This window comes from Suillus subaureus, assembly GCF_016647635.1.
Source record: "Suillus subaureus strain MN1 chromosome Unknown BJ212scaffold_36, whole genome shotgun sequence".
In the NCBI taxonomy this organism is placed as follows: domain Eukaryota; kingdom Fungi; phylum Basidiomycota; class Agaricomycetes; order Boletales; family Suillaceae; genus Suillus; species Suillus subaureus.
The window spans coordinates 421,375-448,938 of NW_024538592.1; the positions used below are offsets into that span (position 1 = coordinate 421,375).

At 47.1% G+C, this 27,564-nt stretch overlaps 9 protein-coding genes across 9 annotated transcripts; 8 read left to right on the plus strand and 1 right to left on the minus strand.

Moving 5' to 3' along the window:
* The first annotated feature begins 2,875 nt into the window (after window positions 1-2,875).
* On the plus strand, window positions 2,876-4,452 carry BJ212DRAFT_631817 (uncharacterized protein). The gene is made up of 7 exons (XM_041343701.1): window positions 2,876-3,086; window positions 3,177-3,228; window positions 3,399-3,497; window positions 3,558-3,677; window positions 3,827-3,945; window positions 4,072-4,217; window positions 4,267-4,452. Exons 1-7 carry the CDS (start codon window positions 3,060-3,062, stop codon window positions 4,301-4,303), a joined length of 600 nt encoding a protein of 199 aa, XP_041188959.1. The 5' UTR covers window positions 2,876-3,059; the 3' UTR covers window positions 4,304-4,452.
* Window positions 4,453-6,132: 1,680 nt separating this feature from the next.
* On the plus strand, window positions 6,133-7,377 carry BJ212DRAFT_631905 (uncharacterized protein). Its single transcript, XM_041343702.1, has 5 exons — window positions 6,133-6,317; window positions 6,373-6,501; window positions 6,560-6,715; window positions 6,772-6,947; window positions 7,007-7,377. The coding sequence occupies exons 1-5, from the start codon at window positions 6,261-6,263 to the stop codon at window positions 7,281-7,283; spliced, it is 795 nt and encodes a 264-aa protein (XP_041188960.1). The 5' UTR covers window positions 6,133-6,260; the 3' UTR covers window positions 7,284-7,377.
* A 2,533-nt stretch (window positions 7,378-9,910) lies between these two features.
* BJ212DRAFT_1381674 (uncharacterized protein) lies at window positions 9,911-10,723 on the plus strand (the record flags this gene model as incomplete). The annotated part of the gene is made up of 3 exons (XM_041336666.1): window positions 9,911-10,001; window positions 10,051-10,247; window positions 10,295-10,723. Coding segments are annotated over 3 exons (576 nt in total), but the record flags the coding sequence as incomplete, so codon positions are not given.
* A 2,138-nt stretch (window positions 10,724-12,861) lies between these two features.
* Window positions 12,862-14,629, plus strand: BJ212DRAFT_631956 (uncharacterized protein). Its single transcript, XM_041343703.1, has 8 exons — window positions 12,862-12,865; window positions 12,956-13,273; window positions 13,326-13,490; window positions 13,543-13,582; window positions 13,635-13,664; window positions 13,728-13,945; window positions 13,995-14,191; window positions 14,239-14,629. Exons 2-8 carry the CDS (start codon window positions 13,108-13,110, stop codon window positions 14,512-14,514), a joined length of 1,092 nt encoding a protein of 363 aa, XP_041188962.1. The 5' UTR covers window positions 12,862-12,865; window positions 12,956-13,107; the 3' UTR covers window positions 14,515-14,629.
* Window positions 14,630-14,722: 93 nt separating this feature from the next.
* Window positions 14,723-15,926, plus strand: BJ212DRAFT_1302858 (uncharacterized protein; the record flags this gene model as incomplete). Its single annotated transcript, XM_041333338.1, has 7 exons — window positions 14,723-14,799; window positions 14,873-14,912; window positions 14,972-15,090; window positions 15,218-15,243; window positions 15,371-15,419; window positions 15,630-15,680; window positions 15,797-15,926. The coding sequence occupies 7 exons, from the start codon at window positions 14,723-14,725 to the stop codon at window positions 15,924-15,926; spliced, it is 492 nt and encodes a 163-aa protein (XP_041188963.1).
* Window positions 15,927-16,738: 812 nt separating this feature from the next.
* On the plus strand, window positions 16,739-18,307 carry BJ212DRAFT_632023 (uncharacterized protein). The gene is made up of 7 exons (XM_041343704.1): window positions 16,739-16,879; window positions 16,932-17,096; window positions 17,149-17,188; window positions 17,241-17,270; window positions 17,330-17,547; window positions 17,597-17,793; window positions 17,841-18,307. The coding sequence occupies exons 1-7, from the start codon at window positions 16,843-16,845 to the stop codon at window positions 18,117-18,119; spliced, it is 966 nt and encodes a 321-aa protein (XP_041188964.1). The 5' UTR covers window positions 16,739-16,842; the 3' UTR covers window positions 18,120-18,307.
* Window positions 18,308-19,220: 913 nt separating this feature from the next.
* BJ212DRAFT_632064 (uncharacterized protein) lies at window positions 19,221-19,864 on the plus strand. The gene is made up of 2 exons (XM_041343705.1): window positions 19,221-19,502; window positions 19,556-19,864. The coding sequence occupies exons 1-2, from the start codon at window positions 19,349-19,351 to the stop codon at window positions 19,756-19,758; spliced, it is 357 nt and encodes a 118-aa protein (XP_041188965.1). The 5' UTR covers window positions 19,221-19,348; the 3' UTR covers window positions 19,759-19,864.
* A 111-nt stretch (window positions 19,865-19,975) lies between these two features.
* Window positions 19,976-20,831, plus strand: BJ212DRAFT_1381702 (uncharacterized protein). The gene is made up of 3 exons (XM_041336667.1): window positions 19,976-20,172; window positions 20,222-20,418; window positions 20,464-20,831. Exons 1-3 carry the CDS (start codon window positions 20,028-20,030, stop codon window positions 20,749-20,751), a joined length of 630 nt encoding a protein of 209 aa, XP_041188966.1. The 5' UTR covers window positions 19,976-20,027; the 3' UTR covers window positions 20,752-20,831.
* A 3,959-nt stretch (window positions 20,832-24,790) lies between these two features.
* On the minus strand, window positions 24,791-25,799 carry BJ212DRAFT_1448909 (uncharacterized protein; the record flags this gene model as incomplete). The annotated part of the gene is made up of 5 exons (XM_041338612.1): window positions 24,791-25,055; window positions 25,115-25,274; window positions 25,317-25,509; window positions 25,562-25,690; window positions 25,743-25,799. The coding sequence occupies 5 exons, from the start codon at window positions 25,797-25,799 to the stop codon at window positions 24,791-24,793; spliced, it is 804 nt and encodes a 267-aa protein (XP_041188967.1).
* Between the last annotated feature and the right edge of the window lie 1,765 nt (window positions 25,800-27,564).

Sequence of the window (27,564 nt, forward strand, 5' to 3'; positions counted from 1 at the left end):
CCATGTAGAAACAAGAGCAGGCAATGGTCCAAAATCGGAGACCGTGCCGTGAAGAGTGAGTACATGCGCATGCCTCAATCTGATCCACACAGCTACTTCGCGACGAAGTCTCTGAGAGCGGGCATTCAATGCCCTTCGCGTTACAGAATAAATGTTAGCATACCTTCTTCGCTTTTTGGACTGCTTCTTTATCGAGTATGTCCGTAACCCTGATAGTTTTGACAGCAACCTGTCCAACAGATATTAGTCGGTAATATTCGCAGAGCAACATCATATGTACCTCAGTAGAGGTCGCTAGAGTGGCTGGACCCGTAGTCATTGAGCACTTCCAGACATCGCCCAAGCCACCAGATGACGTGGGATGATCTGATTGCTTCTTGATGGATGTAAACGGAACGGCAAACGGGTTCATATCGAAGGCCACTCTGAGTCTGTGCCTCGTGTTTTCATATCCGCAGTGTATGAGAAAATTTGCACTTACGACGGTGCTTCATATGTATCAGGGGTAACCGGCTGTAGTATAGTCACAGCGCTGCTTGCACGTCCCTGGTAAAGAAGTCAGATGAGGTATAAAATAAATAGATAAACTGGCTAGTTCATATTCCACAAAGGAAGCAGCATCCCCGGTGGAAGGACGATCCTCAGGCTTGGCTGACCAACATTTCCGCATGAAATCCAAATGCTGGTGGCTAATGGTCACAGCAGGTTCGACCCGATATGGCTCTACGCGTCTGGACTGAGCAATGAATATACGTTGAACATTGCTAATCCACCAGAAGGGAGGTCTATCCGAAAAGACCTGTACAATGCAAAATTCAGGTGAAACTCGAAAGGGTTCAGCGTACGCGACTCACATGTAGCATGATGCAACCGAGTGAAAATACATCGCTCTGACTGTTCGGTTTCGGTAAGTTGACAACGCTGTCACTGCCATCCAGAACGCTTTCTGGTTCCGGTAAGTCGATCAATTCGGGCGCTGACCACCGGACAGCGCCTCTCGAATTCGAGTGGTAGTACGATCTGTCACTCTCTGCGACAACCATCGAGAGACCAAAACCTGCCAAAAATGCATTGCCATCGCTGTCGATCACAACATTTGTCTTTAATTATAGAGTTAGTAAAGACTCCAAAGCATCGAAGAGTACATACGCTGGTCAAGTCTCCGTGAATTATTCCCTGTTCATGAACTAGAGAGGTTGTTAGAAAGGAAACGCGTACTCGGAACGGCGATCACATACGATACCTCAAGCCATCCACCACCTGTTTCAACTAAACAAGGGAATCTATTGAGTAAGGACTCATATTTGGCATGATAAATCTCACCAGCTTTAGTTTCTGTTTCATGGTGAGGCTCGTGCGCTTCAGGTAACCATCAAGTGCCCCGTTGTGCATCCATGTAGAAACAAGGGCAGGCAATGGTCCAAAACCGGAGACCGTGCCATGAAGAGTGAGAACATGCGCATGCTTCAATTTGATCCACACAGCTACTTCGCGGCGAAGTCTCTGCGAGTGGGCATTCAATGCACTGCACATTACGAAATAAATGCTACCATACCTTCTTCGCTTTTTGGATAGCATCTTCATTGTGTATGTCCGTTGTCCTGATAGATTTGACAGCAACCTGTCCAACATATATTAGTCGGCGGGATTCGCAGGGGAACATCATATGTACTTCAGTAGAGGTTGTCGAATCGATGATCATTGAGCACTTCCAGATATCGCCCAAGCCACCAGATGTCGAAGGATAATCTGATTGTTTCCTGATGGATGTAGACGGAATGACAGATGGGTTCGCATCGGAGGCCTCTCTGAGTCTGTGCCTCGTAATTTTATAACTGCAGTTTATAATGAAATTTGCACTTACAGCTGCGCTTCATTTGTACCAGGGGTATCCTAATGGCAAGGTCAGTGATTGAATCTAACGACCGAGATAATGTTTAAATGCCTCACAGTTTGAGGCCTTTGAGGTGATGACGAGCGGTTACCCATGGTGATGAGCCTACTATTAGTGCAAATGGAGGTCTGCGGCGTTGCGTTGAATCGAAGGGTCAGTAGGAGTGAGCAGGTTTAAGCACAGCTGATCGCGCCTAAGTTAAATAGTACTATGAAGCCCCCACACCCACCAACTAAATTTGCAAAACACCCGAGTGTGCGGAAGAGATTAGCGCTACCGCTTAAACCGCATGCAGTGATCGAAGAACGGTCGAAAGCATCACCTAAACTGCGCAACCTTCTATACGCAGCTAGTGCCCTGCCACGTTGGCACAATCATGGACGGCGTAAACCTCATCATGATCATAGATCTAGTCACTAGTATGGTTAGTCCTGTCCTGCAGTATCTTCGGTTGATCCTGTGAGGCCTTGAGGTTCAAGCGAGGTGCGGCACTGTGGGAAATCGTATTTTCTACCTTTAATAATGGTTTGTATGCAGCGACACTACTGGCGTTTCATTCAATTGAGGAAAGAAGTAAAATACAAATCTGACTTATGTGAACTCAGGACACATTGTTCACATCGTTTGCAAACCTATTGATAACAAGCGTTTTTTTTTTTGTTGAATATGCAGCACCAACGTCATTATATGCTGGAGAGTACGTATAAAACCAGGAGGCGGTGCATGTAAGTGGGAAGCGAGCAAGTTGGACCCGACCATAATGCATGATACATGATGCAGTAGACTGTTTTAGCATCAGACATCATCGCATTCCGAACCAGTGACCACAATTTGAGTTATCACTCGGTCCGCGAAGTATGTAGACGAATTCCGGGATTCGGTTACAGTGGAGCAGGTGAAGCTGCCGTACGCGTGCACCTGTATGATCAGAATGTTCTTCGATCGAGACTTACAATCAAGTTATCGCTGTGCTCACGACTCACGAGTTCCTCTAAGCGACACTCCTAGGCGAATGGAAAGAGTTGAGCATAATGGATAGTGTATTAATAAATGCAGACTGAACTGTGTCACTGATGCTTGTGGATGTCCTGTGTAAGGATATCTGGGTTTCAATTTTCTTTGGATCAATGCAACATGAGGAGAGTCGTCAGAAGCGTGTCCAACGATGATGACGACGAATACAACGGTTCAGGTTCGTTATTCACGACCGTCTTTCTGCCGCTTTCTCGCTCCCACACCTCGACTAAATATACCGTGTCTGCCCGCTAACTATTACAAGCAGATATGCAAATGTCAGATTCAGGCTCTGACGCGGAAATGGAGGTCGATCAGAAGCTCCAAGACGAAAACGATGATAATGAAGGGGAGGAGGAGAAACTAGAGCCTGAGGACGAGGAAGAAGAACCTGAACCTGAACAAGAGGTGTGTCGATATCATCTACTTCTGGCTATTAGCATACTGATTCTATGTGCTCAGGACGCTCCCGAGTCTGAGGAGGTTTCTCCTCCTCCGTCTCCGCCTAAGCAGCCCCGTCTTAAGATCAAACTCAAGCTACCGAGCGTGCCTAGCACTGAAGATACTGGATCACGTGGGCGTTCTGGTGGTGTGTTCTGCGTAGTCCCTCCTCGCGCGCGTGACTGATTGTTGGGCTTATGACGCGCAGATATCGACGTAGAGTCAGAAGATGAAGATGACGAAGGGGAGGCGGTGGGTTCCACGCGCCCGATGACTTCCCGCCAGGCGGTTCTCGCAAGTGTTGTAGGCTCTTCGCATGTATCTCTATGTGTGTTCCCTTGTTGTCTATTTCTTCATTCTCTCTTCGAGTTCCCAAACCTCGTTATTTCTCTGACGAATTGTTGTTCGTATCCCCATATGTTGCCATTTTTACAAATTTCGTTTTTCTAGCTGCTGAACGCTAACTTTCATTGACAGCCACTGGCGAATCCTCTCGAAAAAAGAAACAACTTACAGAGAGCGAGCTCGCACTTCGACGCGAAGAGACGGCACGAAAACGTCGCAATCTCACGGAGAAAAAGCTCGAGGACGAGAAGGTTCGTCGGTTATATTTACTACATGTAGGAGGGCACTGAACATTTTTCATGACTTCACGTACCATCAAATGAATATCCGGCATTCTATTTGTCATCCCCTGCTATATACAACTCCACTCCCTGCAGGCAGAAACTATCAACCGCCTCCTCAAAAAGCAGTCAAAGTCTAAAGCCAAGCGCAGCGCTCTCTCCACCGCAGAGGCCAGTGCATCCGAAGGTGAACGTGAGGTCGAGCAAGAGGAGAAGGAGGTCGTCCTACCGACTACTTGGCGGTGGGTGTCCAGTACACGACCTTTGGCGGATTCGTCTACTATGTCACAGGAGGATGTCGCTCAGGGAAAGATGCGCCTCACATTAGGCGTGCCCATTTCTGTCCTTTCCGGCACTGTGCTGGCGCCACAGCCACCTCTGCCAAAAGAGAAACCACAGTGTGACGTCCCTGGATGCACCGAAACACGGAAATACCGCTTAGTACGCGACTGGGTCCGCGGGGCATGTGGTCTCACGCATCTAAAGGTTCTGGAATTGGAGGCAGGTACGAGGATGGAGGTCGCGTGATCAGGAGTGTTACGACACTTTGGAAGGTCTGCATTGTCTTGTGACATGTCGTTTTCAGGACTCGCAATTTTCAAGGTGTAGATCGTCGTTATTTGCAACTTGTTCTCGCAGTTACTTGTTATATCTACTCACCGTACTATGGATTAATGGCGCTTTCTCTTAGTTTGTATGACTTTTGCAATAGTAGTTGTCTCTTAGTGGAGATTATCCTCTGGAAGTCCTCAAACACAACCTCCACGAAGCGAACAGTGATTAACCGGGGGACATCGGCCCCATCGGCTAAAATAAGACTGGTACTCCCCTGTTACTCGTCCGATGCCCATACGTTGTGGTGCCTTGGCGGTGTCATATTCGTTTTCGGGGTCTCAGATCTCAGTCTGGCAGCGGCGTTTGCTGAGTCGGACCTCTACCTAAAGGTAGCAGGAATGACAGATGGGCCAAACGCGGTACAAGTACTTGTTTTCCAGCTTTGTCTGGCTCCTGCTAGAGTCGGTGACACTATTTACATAATTGTGTTGTGCTGGTTTGAGCGCTACCTCGGGGTGGGACGCAAGCAGGTGGAGTCGCTGGGAGGCCGGGAAACCCGCTACCGTGCACTGCGATGTGAGTCATGTGACCAAGGCAATTAATAGCCGGTACCTGAGCTTATGTGAGCGTAGATGGCCAAATCAATTGTTCAAATTCAAATTCGAAAACTATATATCATATACCCTATATATGCTAACGAGGACATATATATCGAGCAACAAAAGGAATTCTACAAAATCGTAGTAGAGGGAGTGGCGGGTGAGCGCAAGGGACGATAAGGATAACAAGTGAGGATATGTGCAGTATGCCGAACTTGTAGATCGAAAAACGAACCTGCGCTAGCGCTCAACCGGGAAATTCCGGCGAGCTACGTCACAACACCTGAACGAGGAAATCCAAACGAAGTCGAGTCCAGAGCCAGCTCCATTTTGAAAATTAGGGGGACGTTTGGCCCTTGGGCAGGGATTCAAGTACGAGGGGCCATTACACGTGCGCTAATTACAAACCCCTAGCACAACGTTCGCGGGACCACCTGCTCGCACGATGGAGGGTCCAGCAACGTTGATGTTTACAGTCACCAGTGCAACTCACTAGTTGGATCCGGAAGTCATGTATAAAACCCTACATGCATGCACGCCAACTCATCTAAATCCTCCCTTGATATCGATATAACCATAACTCCCGTAATAGTAATATAGTCGGTCGATAAACCTCCGATTGCTGGCAGAATCGATAAACAGAACGCCAATCATGTCTGGAGGCTCCGGAGAATCTCCATTTTCAAAGTCATTTCCACAGCAGAGGCTGAGCCGAGTGCCGACGCATGACAGCGATGATAGGGCGACGTTGGTGAACGAAACAAGTGAGTTTTCTGTTTGACATGTGTTTTTATATTCCCGGAAGAAAGATGGGCGCCAGTTTGGAGAAATAATTTAAATATAACTTTCATGAAGGCTATTACACGACCACGCATTGTCGTGCCTTGGCTGCCTCTTTCGGTTTATTATCTCCCAGGGAAAGCTGTCTTCCTGTCACTCAAAACTCCAGTGTCATCGCTGGCAAAGTTTGTGCAGGATCCGACAGGATCCGACCTTGTACACAGCTGTAGCTGTATACTGCCCCTGCCACTGCCCCTTTTATGGCCACCTTCCTTGTCTAGCTTTATATACTCCACTCCCTTTCATATTTTCATCACCATCGTTTCTCGCTGCAGAAGCTAATTTGTGCTCATGTCAGATTCAATTAGCAACGAGAGCAGGTCTGCATCTCGGGGACGTGGATTATTTGTAAGTGCAGTGGTATTCAATGCTACATGCATCTCATGATCCTTTCGTGCGTTAGCAATCTTCGGGTAGAGGCGGCATAGGTAACATTCGAGGCTCTTCCGTCTCAAGTGATCCTCGCCCTGTCGATGGCCCGGATGATTCTGACTTGACTCGTGGGCGGGAGCAAGCGGTGCACCCTGACAGGGTATGTTGCACATCTTTCGCTCTAATATGCTTACTCACATGGCTCTTGGCGGATACAGATGTTCTCGGTGGGTAGGGGTGGAGCGGGTAACATTCGCTCTCCTTCTCAGGATGTGGGAAAAGGCTACCCCCAGACTGCAACTGTCCTCAACGCTGCAGTTCAGGCAGAACATGAACAGCAAGTCAAGAAGCAGCACGTTGAATCCAACCTGATGGTATGTCCGTCTGATGTCATGTCCTGCAACATTGATGCTAATCCAATACTTCTTAGCATTCTTCTGGAAGAGGCGGTATTGGCAACATATCAAGCTCCCGGTCTCGTTCTCGTGGTCCAATAGTTCATTCCACGGGACGAGGCGGAGCAGGGAATATTCAACATGGAGCTGCCATCAGCATCGACAATATGGACGAAGAGGAAAGGAAGAAGCATGCTCATGCTCAAGCGATGTATGCATACTGCATTTTCTTGTGATCTTGAACTTACAAACTTATAATCCCCTTATCAGACACTCAACTGGCAGAGGCGGAGCTGCAAATCTTACCAATGTGCACTCGCCTGATGTTGAACATGTAGTCCATCATCTCGGTGATTTTGAGTCCTCTGGGCGCGGCGGGGCCGGTAACATACGCTCCCGCTCCGCCTCGCGTGACCCAAGTGGACGGACACCTTCCCGCGATACCAAAGAGAAACATGGAATTGCTGCTCTGTGGAGCAAGGTATCCCACCCCTCCAACCCCGGCTCTGGCTCCGGCCCCGGGGGTCCTGAGTCCCGGGAAGAATGAAATGACTCGCGCTCAAGCGTATCCGCGCCTCCCCCCATGTATTTTCTTTCCCGTCCTCATCCCAAGTTCCTTAGTGCGGGATATGCAATCAAAGCATCCTCGCCACAAATACCTTTAACATTGACTACATATTTCGAAAAGCTCGTCCCAGTCCCAGATTAGTGGTATCTTGAACATGTACTCTGTACTAATTAGTTGCGTGCCAAATTGTGGATATACTGAGTTTTAGCCCACAAGTGCGACGATAAGTCGAATAAAGTGTCGCGGGTTTGCTGAGGCCACGGTACCATGTCTCGACCGAACCACGGAGTTGTCGAAAATCAGACCAAAGCGAGACGTGGGATCCAAGATAATCGTTGAAATAGGGTACAATGTCATGCGGGTTGGGAGGAAGGTGCATCCAGGTGAAAGAAAACATACCAAGTGTTACAGGTTTCTCGTAGGCAGAAGTACAAAATGAAGTGTGATAGTGCCCGTGAGTCTTGAGATCCGCTGTCGTGAAACAGAAGGGGTTAATGAGTGGAAGCCAGAGCATGATCAGATGGTGACAGCATGTTTGTGATTCAAGCGGTGTGAACAGCAGGAGCTTGGATAAGTTGGAATTTGGACTACACGAAGGGAGATGTGTATTTGTTGAACGAGGGCATTGGAGATATGGACTTACTGAATTCTCGAGTAACCAACTAGAATTTAATACCTACTATGTGTTACGCAGTTGATACCTATCCTGCACCAAGTGGATCGCGGTTTTGTACCGTGAAAAACCCAAAAGTCACTTGGTAAAACTCCCTATTGAGCTGAATCAGAATGTACATGAATATTCAGGGGAGTGAGCAGCAGGTGCGGTGTTGGGAAGCAAGACGGCGTTAATGAAAGAATAACCGTTGGAACCAACAAGAATGGGCTCCTCGGGGTCTTGCATAGTGGGCCTGAAGGAGCAATATCAATGCGCGTACCTTGAAGTGACGCAACTTCTGGGAACCGAGAATTTCGGACGAGTAATAGCTATAGGGGACACACACTCTGGCTGACCTCCAAGCGCCACGTAGTTGTGGAGCGCAAGTATGCAGTGTTTCATGATCGACATGATGTAACTGTAAAAGAGTGTCACTCCGCTGGCTACAGAATTCCCTTTGTCACTACTGCCGGCTATCGAATACCGGTTTCAAGTGCTACTCTACCGGCTATCATGATGGAGTTCCCTTTGTGCCGCTATAGCTACTCACTTTGATATAAAAGCATGTTCTTACTTTCCGTATCTTCAGTACTTGAATTAACTCCCCCTCACTCATCTCTCATGATCTATCAATCCCTGTCGAACTCATACGCAGCATTACACAATGCATACAAACAAATCAAATATTGGTGGTTTACAGATAAGCACAGGCGGCAGCACTTGCCTGTGTTATTGATCGGACGGACGGCGGTGCATTACTAAGTACAAGTGACTGTAACGGCGATTTAGTACTTGGCCTGCTAGCCCTGTTCGATTCTAAAAAATTTAAAGTGTTCGAAGTCAACTTGACAGCTTACAGCCATCCTCTCATAAATTAATACATGCATGGACTCCAGAGTCTAAACCTTTTCATGACATATGTAGTGTGTTCGAGTTTCTTGGGAAAGATTTATTTAAGCGATTCAAGTATTTTTCATGCAGTATCTTCAGTAACAATGATACATGTTTGAGATATTCAAAGACTTTGATTATGGGAAGGTTGGGTGCGCAATACTATATGTAGCTAACTTGTGTTCTACGTAGTAGATAACGATACTGCGAGACATCGCACTTGCTACTCCCATGCGAAGGTTTAGCCGGCGCGAGGGTGGACAAATTAGGAAATTTTTAGGGTCCGCGTATGTATTTAATTTACGAGAAAGGACGATCAATACACTAAGTTGTCTTGCAAGTTGATTGACTCTGAACGCAACTTAATTTAAATTTTTTGATTCGAATAGCACTATATATAATATGCTGTTCGCCCATCATACTTCCTCAGACAACGAATTATGTCCTCCTCCGGCCCCACTCTTGCTCAGATTGAAGGCGAGTCTGGCTGCTTGACTTGCTGCAACACTGGAGTTGATACTCTTTTTAGTCGCAGACATTGTCCTCACTATCGTGGCTGTCATTGTCACGTCCTTTCGCTTGTGTATTCGTGCGCGGCATAAACGTCTATGGATCGATGATGCGTGGGCCGCCCTCGGCATGATATTCAACTTCATGCTATTAGTCGCCGATTGCTTGTATCTGCAGGACTTTGGTGAGCATCTCCGTGGTGTATACGTTGCATGCGTCTTACTGAAGAAACGCAGACAGATACCCTCAAGGCACAAGGGTAGCATTATACTATATGTGTGTTCTTTTTTCTTCTTATACTTGAGAGACGTTACAAATATCACATCAGGATTGCTCAATTATTTTATGCAGTTGTATGGTAAGATGCTGACGCTCTAGCAGTGGCTTGGCAAAGTGACGGAACTGACGTGCATACACATATAGGTCATCGAGGTTGTCAATACTGTTTACCATTGTCCGACTCACAGTCCCGGAAACCTTTTTTAGGAGGGTTCTCATATCCACTGCCATCACCTTCGGCATCGTATGGGCTCTACTTTTTTCACAAGTGTGGTGGGTTTGTGAAACCGAGCCCAGTTGGAAAACACAACCACATCCGCAGTGTGATCTTGGCAGAGGTGTTGCGATAGCGCAGATAATCAGTGAGGAGTCCTTGTTCATCAGATACATCGGTCTTCTGATGTATTTCAGCCGACGTTCTAGGGGACTTTGTTCTCATCTTAGCTCCCTTTTGTCTCATTTACAAGGTCAGATTGTCAACGGGGCAAAAAGTCCGGGTACTGTCTGTCTTTTCTGCATCAGCGATCACCACGATTGTTAGTCTCACCCATGCATATTATATCTTCTCTGGTGGAGGGACAAAGGAGGTTATGGCTGCTATAGTTGAGGTGCGATGTCAGTGTTTAGACCTCGAGCCCTGCTGATCGCGTTTCAGGCTTCTATGTCTCTAATCGTTGCGAACTTGAGCGTCGTCGTCGCCTTCTTCTTCCATTTAAAGGCAGAAGAAGATTCACCATCCACTCCGACACCCATCATAACTTTTGGATCACAACCCAGGAAGCGCGTTCGCGACCCTCTTGCTACGGCTTTGACGGGTGTTGAAAGTACTCCGATTGTACTGGAGGATCTATCTGAGTCTCGTCCCCGTTCTCTGAAGACAGGCGATGACGACGAAATTTCTTTTAGCAATAGGGATGGAAAGCAGACGAATGAATGGTGTTAGGGCACAACGACGTTAATTCATCCCCGACTCCCACGTCAGTGGAGGAGGGTCTTTGTCGAATGGATCCATCTAATTTCCTCTATTTAGGGTCGATAAATTTATGCCTCAGCTCTGCGAATGGATAACGTTTAATTTCCTCTACATTTCTGCGGAACTTGCCCCGCAAGTCGCATTTTACCGATCGATCATGATCGTTCTTGCCATTTGTGTCTAGACTATACTCGAGGCTTGTCCCCTGACTGAGGACAAAAATTGAACACGGGTGCATTAGTATCTGCGCCCGGTCACCCGGTGGATCTGTTCACAGTGCCCTGCCAACTAATTGTCCTCACTCAAGTCTCGTCGGAACGCAGACAACGAGGACCTAACACGGGTGCATTAGTAGCTGCACCCGGTCACCCGGTGGATATGTTCAGTGCCCTGCCAATTAAACGATTCAATGCAGATGTCGATATCCTGCTCGACAAGACACAATGTTGAAAACTTCATGTGGTGAGTCCGTCTTCGTTCAAGGAGACGTACGGGTACCGGTGTCGTTTTTGCGTTTACCCTCATCCGGAAAGTGCTAGTCGATGTCTTGCTGTGACAGCTATTTACGCGCGGCGGCCGGAGTTAATCGTACTATGGGGTTATATAAAATTCCCAAAGTAATAGTAAGAATTCGATCGTTAATATATATCATTGTTTATCTTTTCTTTTCTAGATCCCTCTTGTAGTCAGCCCTGTCTGGAACCATCGTTCGTGGTGCTTGAATGATTCGATCTTTATCCCGCATAACCGTGAAGCATGCGTATCGATTCGAGAAGCTTATGCTTGACGTGCCTCTCCCAACCAGGCCTGACCCTAGCTCTATCTTCTGCTGAATTCGTTCGCGAACCTTCTATTCGTAACACTCGGGCGAATCTAGTGACTGTCGGTCACCGACGCATCACATTTACCCTCCCACCCTAGCTCGGACTCCTCTACTGACTCCCGCCCTATGCATGCCCTGCATTTGACGAATGTCAGGGGTTGGCTGTGAACCATCGTCTGACTTCAGGGTGGTCAGTGAGAGTCGCGCGGGCACGCGGCAAAGAAATAAAGGACACTTGTTGGCAACGGATATGGCTAAGGAGTCCTGGATCTGCTATAGTCCCCGATCACGCACTGTTTCGTAAGTCAGGAAATGAAGTACCGAGAGAGACCGAGAAGACTAATTCCCTAGCTAGTAGATACAAATACAAGCCGCAACTTCGGAAAGCCTGCCGTTTTAATAATTCTTACCTGACAGCCCCTAATGACCTAACACCGGTCATTGTAAAGCTACCGCACTTGGGTATGCATTATTTCGCAAGGTACTAGTGGCTGACAAAAAGCATGTTGACAATATAGCAACTGTCTCGCGTTTGTTGGTGCTACCTCCACAGTCACTACAAAGGTACGTTTTTGGTTGATAGTATTTCTATTACTTGGGGTCTTAAGCTTTGACGATGCGGGCGATTTAGATTATTGTACCTGCGCCCATTGGTTTCACTCTTTTCATTGTCAGTTTGTATTTTATCAACGCATCAACAAGAAAGTTGCAGGGCGGGAATGGCATAACGGACAACCATGCTTTGAATGTTCATACCATGTATGCTTCTCCATATGCGCAATTTCCTGTACGCGCATATTGGTGACTATCGGATATCCGTCGCGACTTTATCTCGAGAGGGATCCATCTCTAGGGTGTTCGAGGCACAAACAGTTGTCAGGTATAGCTTTGAGGTTTCCATCAGTCACTCTGACTACATGATGGCGTTATACACGATCCGCGGTTCCCCGCGGTTCTTACCATCACTCGCAAGTCTGCCACGACCGTGAGCATTGCTTGCCATGGGTAGCATAGTGCACTGCACACTCGAGGACCTCGGTTGTACTGATCTTAAGGTTTTGAAATGTTTTCCAGCTCTCTCTGATCGATATAAACTCTTGCTTGTATCATGATATCACGCAGTTTGCCGACATCAAGAAAAGCGGTGCACACGGACCCGGGTTCCGAACAATCAACCATCCATTCATCTTTGAAATTTTGAGGCTTGCAGCAGTGCTCGTAACATCAATAAATACCAAAACTATTTGGCTATCTACTTACGCTCCGTAAACTGTTGGTAGGAGTAACCAAGGTAAGGTGAGAACAAGGGACAACAGTGTTATTGAGACCGGCCACCCACGTGGCTACTGGAGCTGGACTGCCTTTGGATTACTCCAGTCTCGTTCGACGCTGTTCGATGTTGTTTTCAAGAACGGCTGATACTAACCAAGGTAAGTAGCTGTATACATTGCTGTTAGACAGATGATCAAATCAACTTGAAGGGCGGTCTGTGCGAAAATGTCATGCAACCTCTACCGCAGTCGATCTCAACTGATTGATTGCACGAAATGCTCCACCAGGGAACTCCCATCAGTTGATCGGCCTTTTCATCATGATGAGATAACGGGCTATCAAGACATACTACTTTCAGGTGGTGGATGATCCCGAAACACAGCAATGTCTTGTGGTCAAAATGATGTGGCTCATGCAAACAAGCTTACCGGTGGTCTATACGTTAACAGCTTGCCAATTATGCGGCATCTTCCTTGTTTTTTGGGTTATATATGTCGTTCGCCCGTCTTACTTCCTCAGAAAAGATATCATGTCGTCTTCAGGCCCCACTCTTGTTCAGATTGAAAGTGAGTCTGGCTGGTTGACTTACTGTGTCGTTGGAGTTGATACCCTTTTTAGTCGCAGGCATTGTCCTCACCATCGTGGCTGTCATTACCACATCCTTCCGCTTGTGTGTTCGTGCGCGGCAGAAGCGTCTGTGGATCGACGATGCGTGGGCCGCCCTCGGCATGATATTCAACTTCATACTAGTAATCGTCGATTGCTTGTATCTGCAAGACTACGGTAAGCGTCTCCGCAGCGTGTATGTCGCATACGTCTTACTGAAGAAACGCAGAAAGATACCCTCAAGGCTCAAGGGTAGCATTATACTATATGTACGTCCTATTTTCTTCTTATACTTGAGATGCGTTACAAATGTTACATCAGGGTTGCCCAATTCTTTTACGCAGTTGTATGGTAAGATAATGACGCTCTAGCAGTGACATGGCAAAGTGACAGAACTGACGTGCACACGCATAGGTCATCGAGGATATCCATATTGTTTACCATTGTACGACTCACAGTCCCGAGAACCATGTTTAGGAAAGTTCTCATGTTCGCTGCCATTATCTTCGGCAGTATATGGGCTCTACTTTTTTCACAATTGTGGTGGATTTGTGAGACTGAGTCTGGCTGGAAAACACAACCACATCCGCAATGCGATCTCGGCAGAAGTGTCGCAATAACGCAGATGATCAGTGAGGATTTATTGTTCATATAATACACTGGTCTTCTGACAAATTTCAGCCGACGTTCTAGGGGACTTTTTCCTTATCCTTGCTCCCTTTTTCTTCCTTTACAAAGTCAGATTGTCAAGAGCGCAAAAAGTCCGGATATTATCTGTCTTCTCCACATCAGCGATCACCACAATTGTCAGTCTCACCCATGCATATTTCATCTTCTCTGGTGGAGGGACAAAGGAGGTTATGGCTGCCATGGTTGAGGTGCGGTGTCAGTGTTTAGAATTCGAACGCTGCTGATCGCGCTTCAGGCTTCTATGTCTCTCATCGTCGCGAACTTGAGCGTCGTTGTCGCGTTCATCTTCAATTTAAAGGCAGAAGAAGAATCACCATCCACTCCGGCACCCATCGTGACTTTCGGATCACAGCCCAGGAAACGCGTTCGCGACCCTCTCGCCACGACTTTTATAGGTGTTGAAAGTACCCCGATCGTACTGGAGGATCTATCTGAGTCTGGTACCCGTTCTCTGAAGACAAGCGACGACGACGAAATTTCTGTAAACAGGGAGGGAAAGCAGACGATCTAATGAGTTGTATTAGAGCCCGGGAGATGCAGTCTATGGTTGATTCGCTCTGTACACATTGACCTACGTTGATGCTTCATGATTACGGTGCATACGGTATATAAATATTGAAATCTTCTCTCATGAGGTGGGAGAGAATTCAAGGAAGCTGCGAGATGGTGTGCAACAACATCGTGGGATGGCGCTAGATGGTATGTGAAGGCACAAGACCATGGCAATGCGGGGTGGTGCTAGATGGTGTGAAAAGGTGCGAGACAAGGCGGGGAAGATGCGAAAGGGCGGAGAGAGGTGTGAGATGATGCAGGAGGATGCTGTACAGTAGCAATGCTACTGAAAACGAATATCATTGTACAATTATCAGTAAGAACCTGTACATTCAGCAACCGTCATTAGAGCGAAATGTGAGAATATTTAATATATACCATTGTTTTTTCTTTTCTTTCCTAGATCTCTCTTGTAGTCAGCCCTGTCTGAAATCATCATTCGTAGAGCTTGGATGATTCAATCCTCCTCCCGCCTAACCGTGAAACGCGCTCATCAACTCAAGAAGCTTCTTCTCGACGTGCCTCTCCCAACCAGGTCTGACCCTAGTACTATCCTAACGAGAGCTCTACTTAATTCATTCGCGATCCCTCCCATTTGTAACACTCGGGCAAATCTAGTGACTGTCGGTCATAGACGCATCACATTCGCCCTCCCACCCTAGCTCGGGCCCCGGTTACACACTGTTTTGTAAGTCAGGAAACCAAGTACCGAGAGAAACCAAGAAGACTAGTTTCCTGCAAATACAAGCCGCAACTTTGGAAAGCCTGCCGTTTTGATAATTCTCACCTAATGGCCGCTAATGACCTAACACCAGTCATTGTAAAGGCGCCCGTCGCACCTGGGTATGCATCATCAGAGAATTCGTGAGTCTACCCAGGGTGCTTTACGTTGATTGCGGTGGTTTTCCGACGTTATACATGGCTTTATATGACTTTATATTCCAATATAAAGAAAACCTTTCCTATATATGATCATATATCGGCATATATGACAATATCTTCGGTTCACGAGTCCCCTGATGATATTATTTTGCAAGGTACTAGTAGCTGACATGAAGCATGTTGACGATACAGCAACTCTCTCGCGGTCGTTGGTGCTACCTCCACAGTCACTATGCTGCAAAGGTACGCTTTTTGTTGATATTTCCATTACTTGGGATCTTGAACTTAACGATGCGAGCAATTTAGATTGTTATGCCGTCTGTACTTTCGCCCATTGGTCTCACTCTTTTCATTGTCAGTTCGCATTATATTAACGCATCAACAAGAAAGTTGCGGGGCAGGAATGGCACAACAGACAGTCATGCTTTCGACGTTCACGCCACGTATGCTTCTCCATACGTGCGATTTCCTGCATGCGTATATTGGTGACTATCGGATATCCGTCGCAACTTTATCTCGAGAGGGATCCCTTTGAAAATTTTATCGGTCACTCGGGCTACATGATGGCGCTATTTCCCCGCGGTTCTTGCCACCACTTGCAAGTCTGCCACGACCGCCGTGGGCATCGCGCGCTATGGGTAGCGTAGTGCACTTCACACTTGAGGACCTCGGTTGTACTGATCTTAAGGTCTTGAAATAATTTCCAGATCTCCCTGATCGATATAAACTCTTGCTGACATCAACAACAGCGATGCACACGGACCCGGGTTCCGAACAACCGACTACCCATTAATCTTTGAAACTTTTGGGCTTGCGGCAGTGCTCGTGACATCAATGAATACCAAATCTATCTGGCTATCTACTTGCGCTCTGTGAACTGTCCGGCAATTGGTAGGAGTAGCTAAGGTAAGGTGGGGACAACAATGTTATTCCAGTCACCCACGTGGCTACCGGAGCTGGACTGCCTTCGGATTACTCCAGTCTTATTCGACCCCGTTCGATGTTGTTTTCAAGAACGGCTAATACTAATCAAGGTAAGTGGCTGTCTACATTGCTGCTAGGCCGATGATCAGATCAACTTGAAGGGCGGTCTGTTCGGAAATGCCATACAACCTCTACCTAAGTCGATTTCCACTGATTGATCAAACAAAGTGCTCTACCAGAGAACTTCCATTAGCTGATCAGCTTTTCATCAGATGAGGTAATGGGCTATCAAGACATACTACTTTCAGGTGGTGAATGATCCCGAAACACAGCAATGTCTTGCGGTCAAAATGACGTGGTCCATGCAAACAAGCTTACTGGTGGTTTATACGTCAACCGTTAGCTTGCCAATGCGGCATCTTCCTTTATTTTTTGGGTTACATATGCCGCTCGCCCGTCTTACTTTTTCAGAAAACGTATCATGTCGTCTTCAGGCCCCACTCTTATTCAGATTGAAAGCGAGTCTGTCTACTTGACTTACCGTGTCGCTGGAGTTGATACTCTTTTTAGTCGCAGGCATTGTCCTCACCATCGTAGCTATCATCGTCACATCCCTCCGCTTGTATGTTCGTGCGCGGCAGAAGCGTCTGTGGATCGACGATGCGTGGGCAGCCCTCGGTATGATATTCAACTTCATGCTATTAGTCACCGATTGTTTGTATCTGCAAGACTACGGTGAGCGTCTCCGCAGTGTGTATGTCGCATACATCTTACTGAAGAAACGCAGAAAGATATCCTCAAAGCACACGGGTAGCATTATACTATATGTACGTTCTCTTTACTTCTTATACCTGAGAGACGTCACAAATGCCACATCAGGGATGTCCAATTCTTTTACGCAGTTGTATGGTAAGATACTGATGCTCCAGCAGTGACATGGCAAGGTGACGGAACTAACGTGCACACAGGTCATCGAGGATATCCATATTGTTTACCATTGTGCGACTCACAGTCCCGAGAACTTTTTTTAGGAGTATCCTCATGTTCGCTGCCATTATCTTCGGCACTATATGGGCCCTACTTTTTTCACAAGTGTGGTGGATTTGTGAAACTGAGTCTGGCTGGAGAACACAACCACATCCACAATGCGATCTCGGCAGAAGTGTTGCAATAACGCAGATGATCAGTGAGGATTCATTGTTCATGAAATATACTGGTCTTCTGACAATTTTCAGCCGACGTTCTAGGGGACCTTTTCCTTATCTTTGCTCCCTTTTCCCTCCTTTACAAAGTCAGATTGTCAAGGGCGCAAAAAGTCCGGGTATTTTCTGTCTTCTCTGCATCAGCGATCACGACGATTGTTAGTCTCACCCATGCCTATTACATCTTCTCTGGTGGAGGGACAAAGGAGGTTATGGCTGCCATGGTTGAGGTGCAGTGTCAGTGTTTAGAATTCGAACGCTGCTGATCGCGCTTCAGGCTTCTATGTCTCTAATCGTCGAAAACTTGAGCGTCGTTGTCGCGTTCATTTTCAATTTAAAGGCAGGAGAAGATCCACCATCGACTCCGACACCCATCGTAACCTTTGGATCACAGCCCAGGAAACGCGTTCGTGACCCTCTTGCCACGACTTTTATAGGCGTTGAAAGTACCCCGATCGTACTGGAGGATTTATCTAAGTCTGGTCTCCGTTCTCTAAAGACAGACAACGACGACGAAAATTCTGTAAATAGCTGGGAGGGAAAGCAGGCGATCTAATGAGTTGTGTTAGAGCACGGGAGATGTGGCCTATCGTTGATTCACTCTATGTACACGTTGACCTCCGTCGATGCTCCATGATTACAGTGCATACGGTATAGAAATCCAGAAATCCTCTCTTATAAGGTGGGAGAGAATTCAGGAAGCTGCGAGATGGTGTGCAACATCGTGGGACGGCGCTAGACGGCACGTGAAGGCGCAAGGCAATGGCAACGCGGGATGGTGCTAGATGGTGTGAAAAGGTGCGAGACAAGGCGGGGAGGGTGCGGGAGGGTGCGAAAGGGCGGAGAGGCGTGTGAGAAGAGGCAGGAGGACGCTGTAGCAATGCTACAGAAAACGAATATCATTGTATTAGTAAAATAAGAAAGAGACTTATATGCAAGGTAGTGGCAGGTACGCGAGTATGAAGGTGCACTGTGGCAAGAGTTGTGCGAGGCATGATTGTAAAAGGGAGAAAAGCAGAAGCAAAACCCATCGTAGAGGACGCGAGACGAAATCAGTAGTGACTAGAAGGACGCTGATCGTACCCACACAGGCGAGCTGCAGAATGATGTTGCTCTCAGGATATATCATACAGTGTAGACTGACGATCAAAATACTTACCGCCCAGGTTGAACTTCTGAGTCACGAGGCTATCCGCTCGGCAAATCCCGAACAACTTTCTCTGCTCAAAACCGGTCAGGTTAGCCTCAGATATAGCTCACTTCTTGCGGTGTATATGATGGCGCCATGCGCAGTCCACAGTTCCCCGCAGTTCTTGCCATCACTCGCAAATCTGCCACGACCGTTTGGAAGCATTGCTTGCTATTGGTAGCGTAGTGCACTTCACACTTGAGGACCTCGGTTGTACTGATCTTGAGGTCTCGAAATGTTTTCCAGCTCTCCCTGATCGATGCAAATTCACGCAGTTTGCTGACGTCAAGAACAGCGATACCAGACCTGAAAGGTGAAATAAAGGAACAAGGGGTGGCATTATTGAGGCTGGTCACCTACGTGCCTACCCGGAACTAGACTTCCTTCGAATCACTCCTGTCTCGTTCAATGCTGTTCGATATCGTTTTCTAGAACGGCCAATACTAATCATGGTAAGTAGCTGTATACACTGCCGCCAGACAAATGATCAGATCGGCCCTTTTATGAGGCGAGATAGTGGTCTGGCAAGACTTGGCTGATCTACTACTTTCAGGTAGTGGAATGATCCGGAAACACAGCAACGTCTTGCGGTCGTGATGCATACAAAGAAGCTCACCGGTGGTCTACACGTGAACAGCTTGCTAATGCGGCATCTTCCTCTATTTTGGGTTATATATGCCGTTTGCCCGACTTACTTTCTCCGAAAATGCATGATGTCGCCCTCAGGCCCCACCCTTGCTCAGATCGAAGGCAGGTCTGATTACTTGACTTCCTGCGTTGCTGTAGTTGACGTTTCTTCTTAGTCGTAGACATTGTCATCACAATCATGGCAATCATTATCACTTCTTTCCGCTTGTATGTTCGTGTGCGACAGGGACGTCTGTGGATTGATGATGTATGGGCAACCCTCGGTATGACATTCAACTTCATCCTGTTAGTCGTCTCTTGTTTGTATCTGCAAGACTTCGGTGAGTGTTTCCTGTGTATGTTGTATGCGTCTTACTGAAGAACGCAGAAAAATACCCTCAAAATACGAGGGTAGCATTATACTACATGTGTGTTCTCCTGTCTTATAGCTTCTTATAAATGGGAGAACTCACAACCATCATCTCAGATTTGCCCAATGCTTTTACGTAATTGTATGGTAAGGCACTGAGGTTTTAGAGCCACAGCAAAGCGACGGAACTGACATGCGCACATAGGTCATCGAGGTTATCCATACTGTTTACCATTGTACGACTCACAGCCCCGGGAACCTTTGTTAGGAGGGTTCTCATGTACACTGCCATTACCTTCGGCATTGTATGGGCTCTACTTTTTTCACAATTGTGGTGGATTTGTGAAACTGAGTCCAGCTGGAAAACACAACCACGTCCGCAGTGCAATCTCGGCAAGGATGTTGCCATAACGCAGATGATTAGTGAGATCACATTGTTCATAAAATACATTGGTCTTCTGACGAATTTCAGCCGACGTTCTAGGGGACTTTGTTCTGATCTTGGCTCCCTTTTGCCTCGTTTACAAAGTCAGATTGTCAAGGACACAAAAAGTCCGGGTATTATCTGTCTTCTCTGCATCAGCGATCACGACGATTGTTAGTCTCACCCATGCATATTACATCTTTTCTGCTGGCGGGTTGAAGGTGATTATGGCTGCTATAGTTGAGGTACGTGTAGTGTTTGGACCCCGAGCGCTGCTGATCGCGTTTCAGGCTTCTATGTCTCTAATTGTCGCAAACTTGAGCGTCGTCGTCGCGTTCATATTCAATTTAAAGGCAGAAGAAGAATCACCATCCACTCCGACACCCATCGTGACTTTCGGATCACAACCCAGGAAACGCGTTCGCGACCCTCTCGCCACGACTTTAATAGGTGTTGAAAGTACCACGATTGTACTGGAGGATCTATCTAAGTTTGGTTCCCGTTCCCTGAAGACAAGCGATACGGACGAAATTACTTTCAACGACATAGAGGGAAAGCAGACGCGGGAATTGTGTTAGAGCACGGGAGATGTAGCTATCGTTGATACGCTCTACACGTCGACCTACGTCGATGGTTCATGATTACATACCAGCCTGACTATAATAATAACTATTGCTCAGTATATTGTGGCGTGGGTTGATAAATCTGACCAGCGTTCAATTTTTCGAACTTAAAATTGGGTTACAAGACTCGGACGTATTGCGCTGCTTGGCAGGAAGCTCCGGTGATCTCGACAAACGGAACTTCCCAAACACAGAAACCACATTTGAGCGCACTCCAGCCGAAGGCGTGGCTTAGGCGTGGCCGTGGGATACCGGGTTTCGGGCGCAGCCGTGGTGATGATCATCTTGATCAACTGCACCGCGTTCGTGCCTTCTCCTTCTGTAACCAACTGGCAACTTGTCATGAGACAATCAGGAAATTGAACTTGCTACAGTGAGTCAAGCATTCTCAATCGTCTCCCGTTCTGAGACAGTTGAGTGATCGAGAGCGTTAGTAACGTGGTGCTCGTGGAGGTTTGTGCATTTTGTCTTGCAACATGCCACCGTGGCTTGAACTCAGGACTCGATATTTTGATCAAGGTATAGTTGGTCGTTGTCATTTGTAACTTGCTCATACAGCTACTCGTTAAAGCTTACTCATTGGACTGGCTATGGATTAATGGTGCGGTCTCTTGGTTTATATGATTTGGAGGGGTTTAAATTTCGTAAGCACGACACGGTAGGCTAGTAGCTATTCTGTTCTTTGACTTTTTGTTCCGCAATCATGCTGAGACACTGACGAACTACTTTATCACGTCAGATAAATTCGAAAGTCCGGTCACATTACTGTTAGCGTCCTTTCTGACGGCGAAGAACAGCATTGCAAATAGTTTGCCAAAATCACGATTTTCACAGCGTTAGAGCGTTCTATTCGTGAAGCGCTGTTTTTCAATGGTATGCAGATACTGCTTCATACAAGATTCATACGCCCCTCTTACGGTTAACACAATAACCAGGAAAATACCCAGTCTCAGGTTTTCCCAAGTGGGAACCAGTGGCCGCTAACATGTTTTTGGTAGTCTTGTGGAGAGTGACTCAGTGAGTCGACTGGTTTGATGTCACACTATGGTTTCGCAGTTGCATCCTCCATGGTGACGGTATTTATTAGAGCCGGCAGGGTGGTATCAAAGGAACTACATAGTGCCTTCCAACGGTGAAAGAGTCGGACAAGAGGCAACTTGAACACTGGTCGCCCATGACAGCGCACATGCTCCATATCACAAGCACAATGAGCATGCTGACTTTACAGTATTTCAGGTGCGATACGGTGATCCTCCGTTCATATATATATTTGACTGAGATCTATCGCAAGCAGGTTTCCTTCTCAGCTGGCGAAGTTATTTGTTCTCTGCCATATACATATGATATTCCTGTCTCGTGCACATGGGTTAGCCTACGTGGAGTTTGAATTTCCTATTATGATTGTCCTAGCGTGCACGTTAGTTAAGTTTAATTTTTCTTTACACAAGTCTAATTGGTCGATATGATTGAGTTTCACGTGCAGGCCTATCGCAGGGTCAGTCCCTGCATATTTACTTTTTTCGTTCCACAAATCATTTGCTCATCTTTCTAGGCCGAGCTCCACTACCGACGGAATCGCCATAGTTCCGAGAGCCTTCCGTCCAGGATTAGGGCCCTTCGACTGGACGGTAAATTTGGCTGGTGTTGGCCTTGGTGCGTTTTGTATGTCTTCCCTGAGAGGTTCACAATCAAAAACGCTCTATGATAGGCTAGCTCTATGCGTCCATAACTGGAGCATGTGTCGCATGCAAACTGTGGAGATTCATGTTGCTTATATTATCCTTGAATGCAGGAGATCAACATTTGGAGTGCACCTGGTATGATACGAGACTCACTTATAAGAGGCAGGAAAATTATGACCTGACCATCATTTTAGTAGAGAGAGGATCGAGAGGTGCGATTGGATCCAAGTCTGGGGTAATTCTGTGTGATTAAAAATCATCTTCAGGGTGAGCGCTTTTTGCGTGTGGCCTGTCTCCTCAAACCCAATAGAAGGAAGACATTCGTTCTAGCTGATTTAGGCACCAAGCCTGGATCAAGATGAGAATTATTCCATCCTGACCGGATCCTAACTCCGCAAAAAGCACAGCCAGTTTGGAGAGCCGGCCCGGGGCCATACCAGGATGGATCGATAAGAAATTATCACCAAATCAGAATTATTGCACCTTCGAAATGCCGGTGTTACACAAAGTATTACACGCCTTCAAATTGCTTGTCAGACCACAACTGAATTCACTCACTCTACCTGGATGCGACGGCTTATGATTCGTATCGTTGGGTTGAACTCTACGTCCAACAAGCCTTGAGCGGGCTTTGGCGACGTGCCTGTCACAGCATCAAAATGAAAGATAAGAAAGCGAAGACTGTGCATGCTTGAGCTTGAAATTGTATTCTCACTTTACCCGAAACCTTCGTTATCTCCACGTCTGGAATCAGTTAAATACGGGCTACTGCCCTATACCTAGGGTAGCGTTTTTACAACCCAGAACACTAGGTTCTAACACCGTTTATTCTCCTACGATCACCCCCCACCCGTGCTGGCTACTACTTTGGGCTATTAGCTAATAAGCAGTAGATGTCACAGCGTCTTCTGTACCTGATCATCTTACGGCTAGCATATACAGGTTCGAGTTGACGTTGATGTATTACGTGCGGGCAGTACTCTATTACCCGAGCCGGTTATTTCCGCCAAAAGCCACTAGAGCTCATACATCATTGGCAGGGTACCGTGGGTTGGACTAGTTCCTTGGGAATGGAAAGTACGCAGTATCCCTGAGATATGGGACTTTCCGACGATAGCTCTACTCTGCACATGAGACAGATCTCTGTCCATGGATCCAGATTCCAAAGTCGTGTGCAAAGTCAAAGTACACTATATTTACATAAATATCTTGTCATACTCCCTGAGGTATAATCACACTGCTATTCACGCGATCTTGATCGCGGGACATTGTCCCCAAAGGCCTATTATAGAGATGCCAAGCCCTTTGACACACTCGTGCTCTCGCAGCACACAGATAACCAATCATCTCTACGTCAATTCATTATCACATGTATACATCACAGACTGCAGGGTCGTTCCGTGAATACGAGTACATATATAGAGAGGAACAAAATTACATATCTGGCATTAATACAATATATGCACAACCCTCCAACAACTTAAAAAGTTACTGACTATTCCTCTCTCGTCCATATGTCACGCTCACACCCCACTTCTACCCCACCTGTGGCGGAAATACCTCCATCGATCACATCGGATGCAGCGCCTAGAGCAGGGGAATAACAGGCATCAGCGGAAGATCATAACAGGAAAATAGATTGAGTTCAAGGCTTTGTAAGGTGGAAAGGGAAGGAGGGCGGGTAAGGACTTTCAGGAGTTTTCCATCATTACCGGTACCGGGATGAGGTTATCTCGAGAGGAACGGTCAAAATAAAGCGCACGGTTGACGAGCGCCGGTGACAAACAGAGTTATATGAGGGCAGGATCATGGTCTACTGCACAGGACACATGAAAAAAGATATCTATCAAAAGACGCGCAAAATGATAAGAAGGGAAAGATGCTGTATAATGGGAACAGCACACATGAAGATGAGAACAGGCGACGCGCGCATTGCAAATGAGTGTGAGAATATACAGCATGGCAATGGGTATGAGAACGTTCCAATAAAGTATGAGACCACAGCAGACAAACAGACAGAAAGCGAGAGAGCAATAAGCAAAGAGCCAATAGGATAAACCAACAAAGCAAATTGAAGAGAAAAATTAAAGTTCCAAAAAAGACACATACTCATGATCTTCTAATACAACTGGAAGAGAGCCAATGCTCCTAGACGAACCAGACGATGACTGATAAGAGAAATAACGTGCATTCCGTCGCGATGATGGAATATCAACAAGATGCGAGCGCCTCCGCATGATAGAGTAAGGAAGTGGGGAAGGGGGTGGGGAAGAAGGAAAATGGGGGGAGGTGCGGAGACGCTCAAGCGCGAGTCATTCGTCCTGGGACCCAGGATCCCCGGAGCCGGGGCTGGAGGGGTGGGATACTTTATTCCACAGCGCAGTAATTCTATGTTTCTCTTTGGTATCGCGGGAAGGTGTCCGTCCACTTGGGTCGCGCGACGCGGAGCGGGAGCGTATGTTGCCAGCTCCGCCACGCCCAGAGGACTCAAATCCACTGTGACGATGGACTACACGTTCAACATCAGGCGAGTGCACACTGGTAAGATTTGCAGCTCCGCCTCTACCAATTGAGTGTCTAATAAGGGGATCATAAGTTTGTAAGTTCAAGACGGTAAGCGAATACAGCACGCATACATCGCTTGAGCATGAGCATGCTTCTTTCTTTCCTCTTCGTCCGTATTGTCAACGCCGGTGCCAGGTCCATATTGAATGTTCCCTACTCCGCCTCGTCCCGTGGAATGAACTATTGGACCACGAGAACGAGAGCGGGAGCCTGATATGTTGCCAAGACCGCCTCTTCCAGAAGAATGCTAAGATGTATTGGGCTCGTATCAACGTCCGCGGGACATGACATCGGACGGACATACAATCGGGTTGGATTCAGCGTGGTGCTTCTTGACCTGCTGTTCATATCCTGCCTGAACCGCGGCATGCTCGTTAAGAATAGTTACGGTCTGGGGGTAGTCTTTTCCCACTTCCTGAGAGGGGGCGCGCATATTACCCGCTCCACCCCTACCCACTGAGAACATCTACCAAGAACCGTGTAAGTAAGCATCTTAGAGCGAAAGATGTGCAACATACCCTGTCAGGGTGCACTGCTTGCTCCCGCCCACGACTCGAACCAGAATCATCCAGACCATCGACGGGACGAAGATCACTTGAGATGGAAGAGCGCCGAATGTTACCCATGCCGCCTCTGCCTGAGGAGTGCTAACGCACGAAAGGATTATAAGATGGATCTGGCAAATACGACTCCACTTACAAATGAGTCACGTCCCCGAGATATAGACCTGCTCTCGTTGCTAATTGAATCTGCCATTAGTGCAAATTAGCTTCTGCAGCGAGAAATGGTGGTGATGGAAAGATGAAAGGGTACTCCAAGTGGAGTAAAGCTGGACAGGAAGATGGCCGTAAAAGGGACGGTGGCAGGGGCGATATACAGTTACAGCTGTGCACGAGGTCGGATCCTGCATGAACCTTGCCTGCGATGACGCTCAAGTTTTGGGTGACAGATGGAAGACAGCTTTCCCTGGGAGATAAGAAGAAACCCAAAGAAAACAGCCGAGGCCCGAGAACTGAATTAAATGCGGGGCCGTGTGATAGCCCTTATCAAAGTTATCTAAATTATCTCTCCGAACTGACGCTCATCTTTCTTCCGCACACGACCCATGTGAAACAGAAAACCCACTTGTTTCGTTCACCAACGTCGCCCCATCATCGAAGTCACTGTCATGCGTAGACACATGACTCAGCCTCTTCTGCAGAAATGACTTTGAAACTGGTCGTTCTCCAGAGTTTCCAGACATGTTTGGCGTTCTGCGTATCGAATCCGCCACCAATCGAAGGTTTAACGTTTATTCCCAGTAAGGTCTGGTTGTGAGAGGACTGTATATGTTGGGATGTGTTGATTTTGAACGTGGTCGGGAAGAAAAAAACCAGCAGGGCACATTGTGGTTATAATGTAGGACAATGAGCACATTTTTCTAAACGATGGTGCAAGATTCCCAATACTTACCAGGTAATTGTGCTGTCTAGGTTATACTTTATTATAATTATAATTATTAATTATTATCTTTGGGGCTCTGCATAAACACTATACAATCCAATCCAAGCGGAACAAGAGTCGGGAATTCACTGCTTCTGACAACCTCCTGAGCTCAGCTACGACCGCCCAGGCTGGTGACCAGCCCATCCATGGGGCAGTCAAGGCCCGAGAGCTGAAGTGAACGCGTCGTCGTGTGACAGCCCTTGTCAAAATTATTGGCGCTCATTTTTCTTCCGAATGCAACACATGCGAAATAGAAAACTCATTTTTTTCGTCCACCATTGTCGCCCCGTTATCGCTGTCATGCGTAGCCTAGCACCCGTCTGCTGTGGAACTGACTTTGAAAATGGGGATTTTCCAGTTTTTCCAAACATGTTATTTGGCGTTGCTTTATCCAATCTGCCAACAATGGAAGGTTTATTGACCGACTATGCTATTATGGGAGCCGTGTCGAGATCAAGGGAGGATGAGTCGGAGGCTCGGAGTGCCTATGGCAAGTTATTACATACACGACTTCCGGATCCAACTAGTGAGTCAATACTGTGACACCCAACCGTCTCCCTGATTGTCAAAACTGTATTTCTTCCCAACAAGTACTTAAGTACCCGCACTACTTTACACACATATTGGCCAATCTGCCATTTGTTTGTCGATAGCGACGCCACTGCCAACGCCAATAGGACTGAGATCCCTGAAAATGAGTGTGACATAGTCAAGGTACCGCATAATCAATGTACAGACGTACGTCATCCCGAAATGAGGACAGCTTGAACTTGCTTACAACTTCGAAATCAATCTCGGCCGCATCCTCCTCTTCAACTCCTCCCCACTTGGCATGGTCGCGATTTCAATGCAACGCGCCATTAAATATGTTGATAATTCCGACACGACGTCAATTGTGAGTCGATTGCCTGTCAGTACTCGACAGCTAGGCCACAATTGTACCAAGTTCAAAAATTTGATGCGAAATCCATATGACTGATACGACCCTTCCGCAGTAATAATTGCAGGTCGTAGTGAGGTCCTGACAAGTCAAACG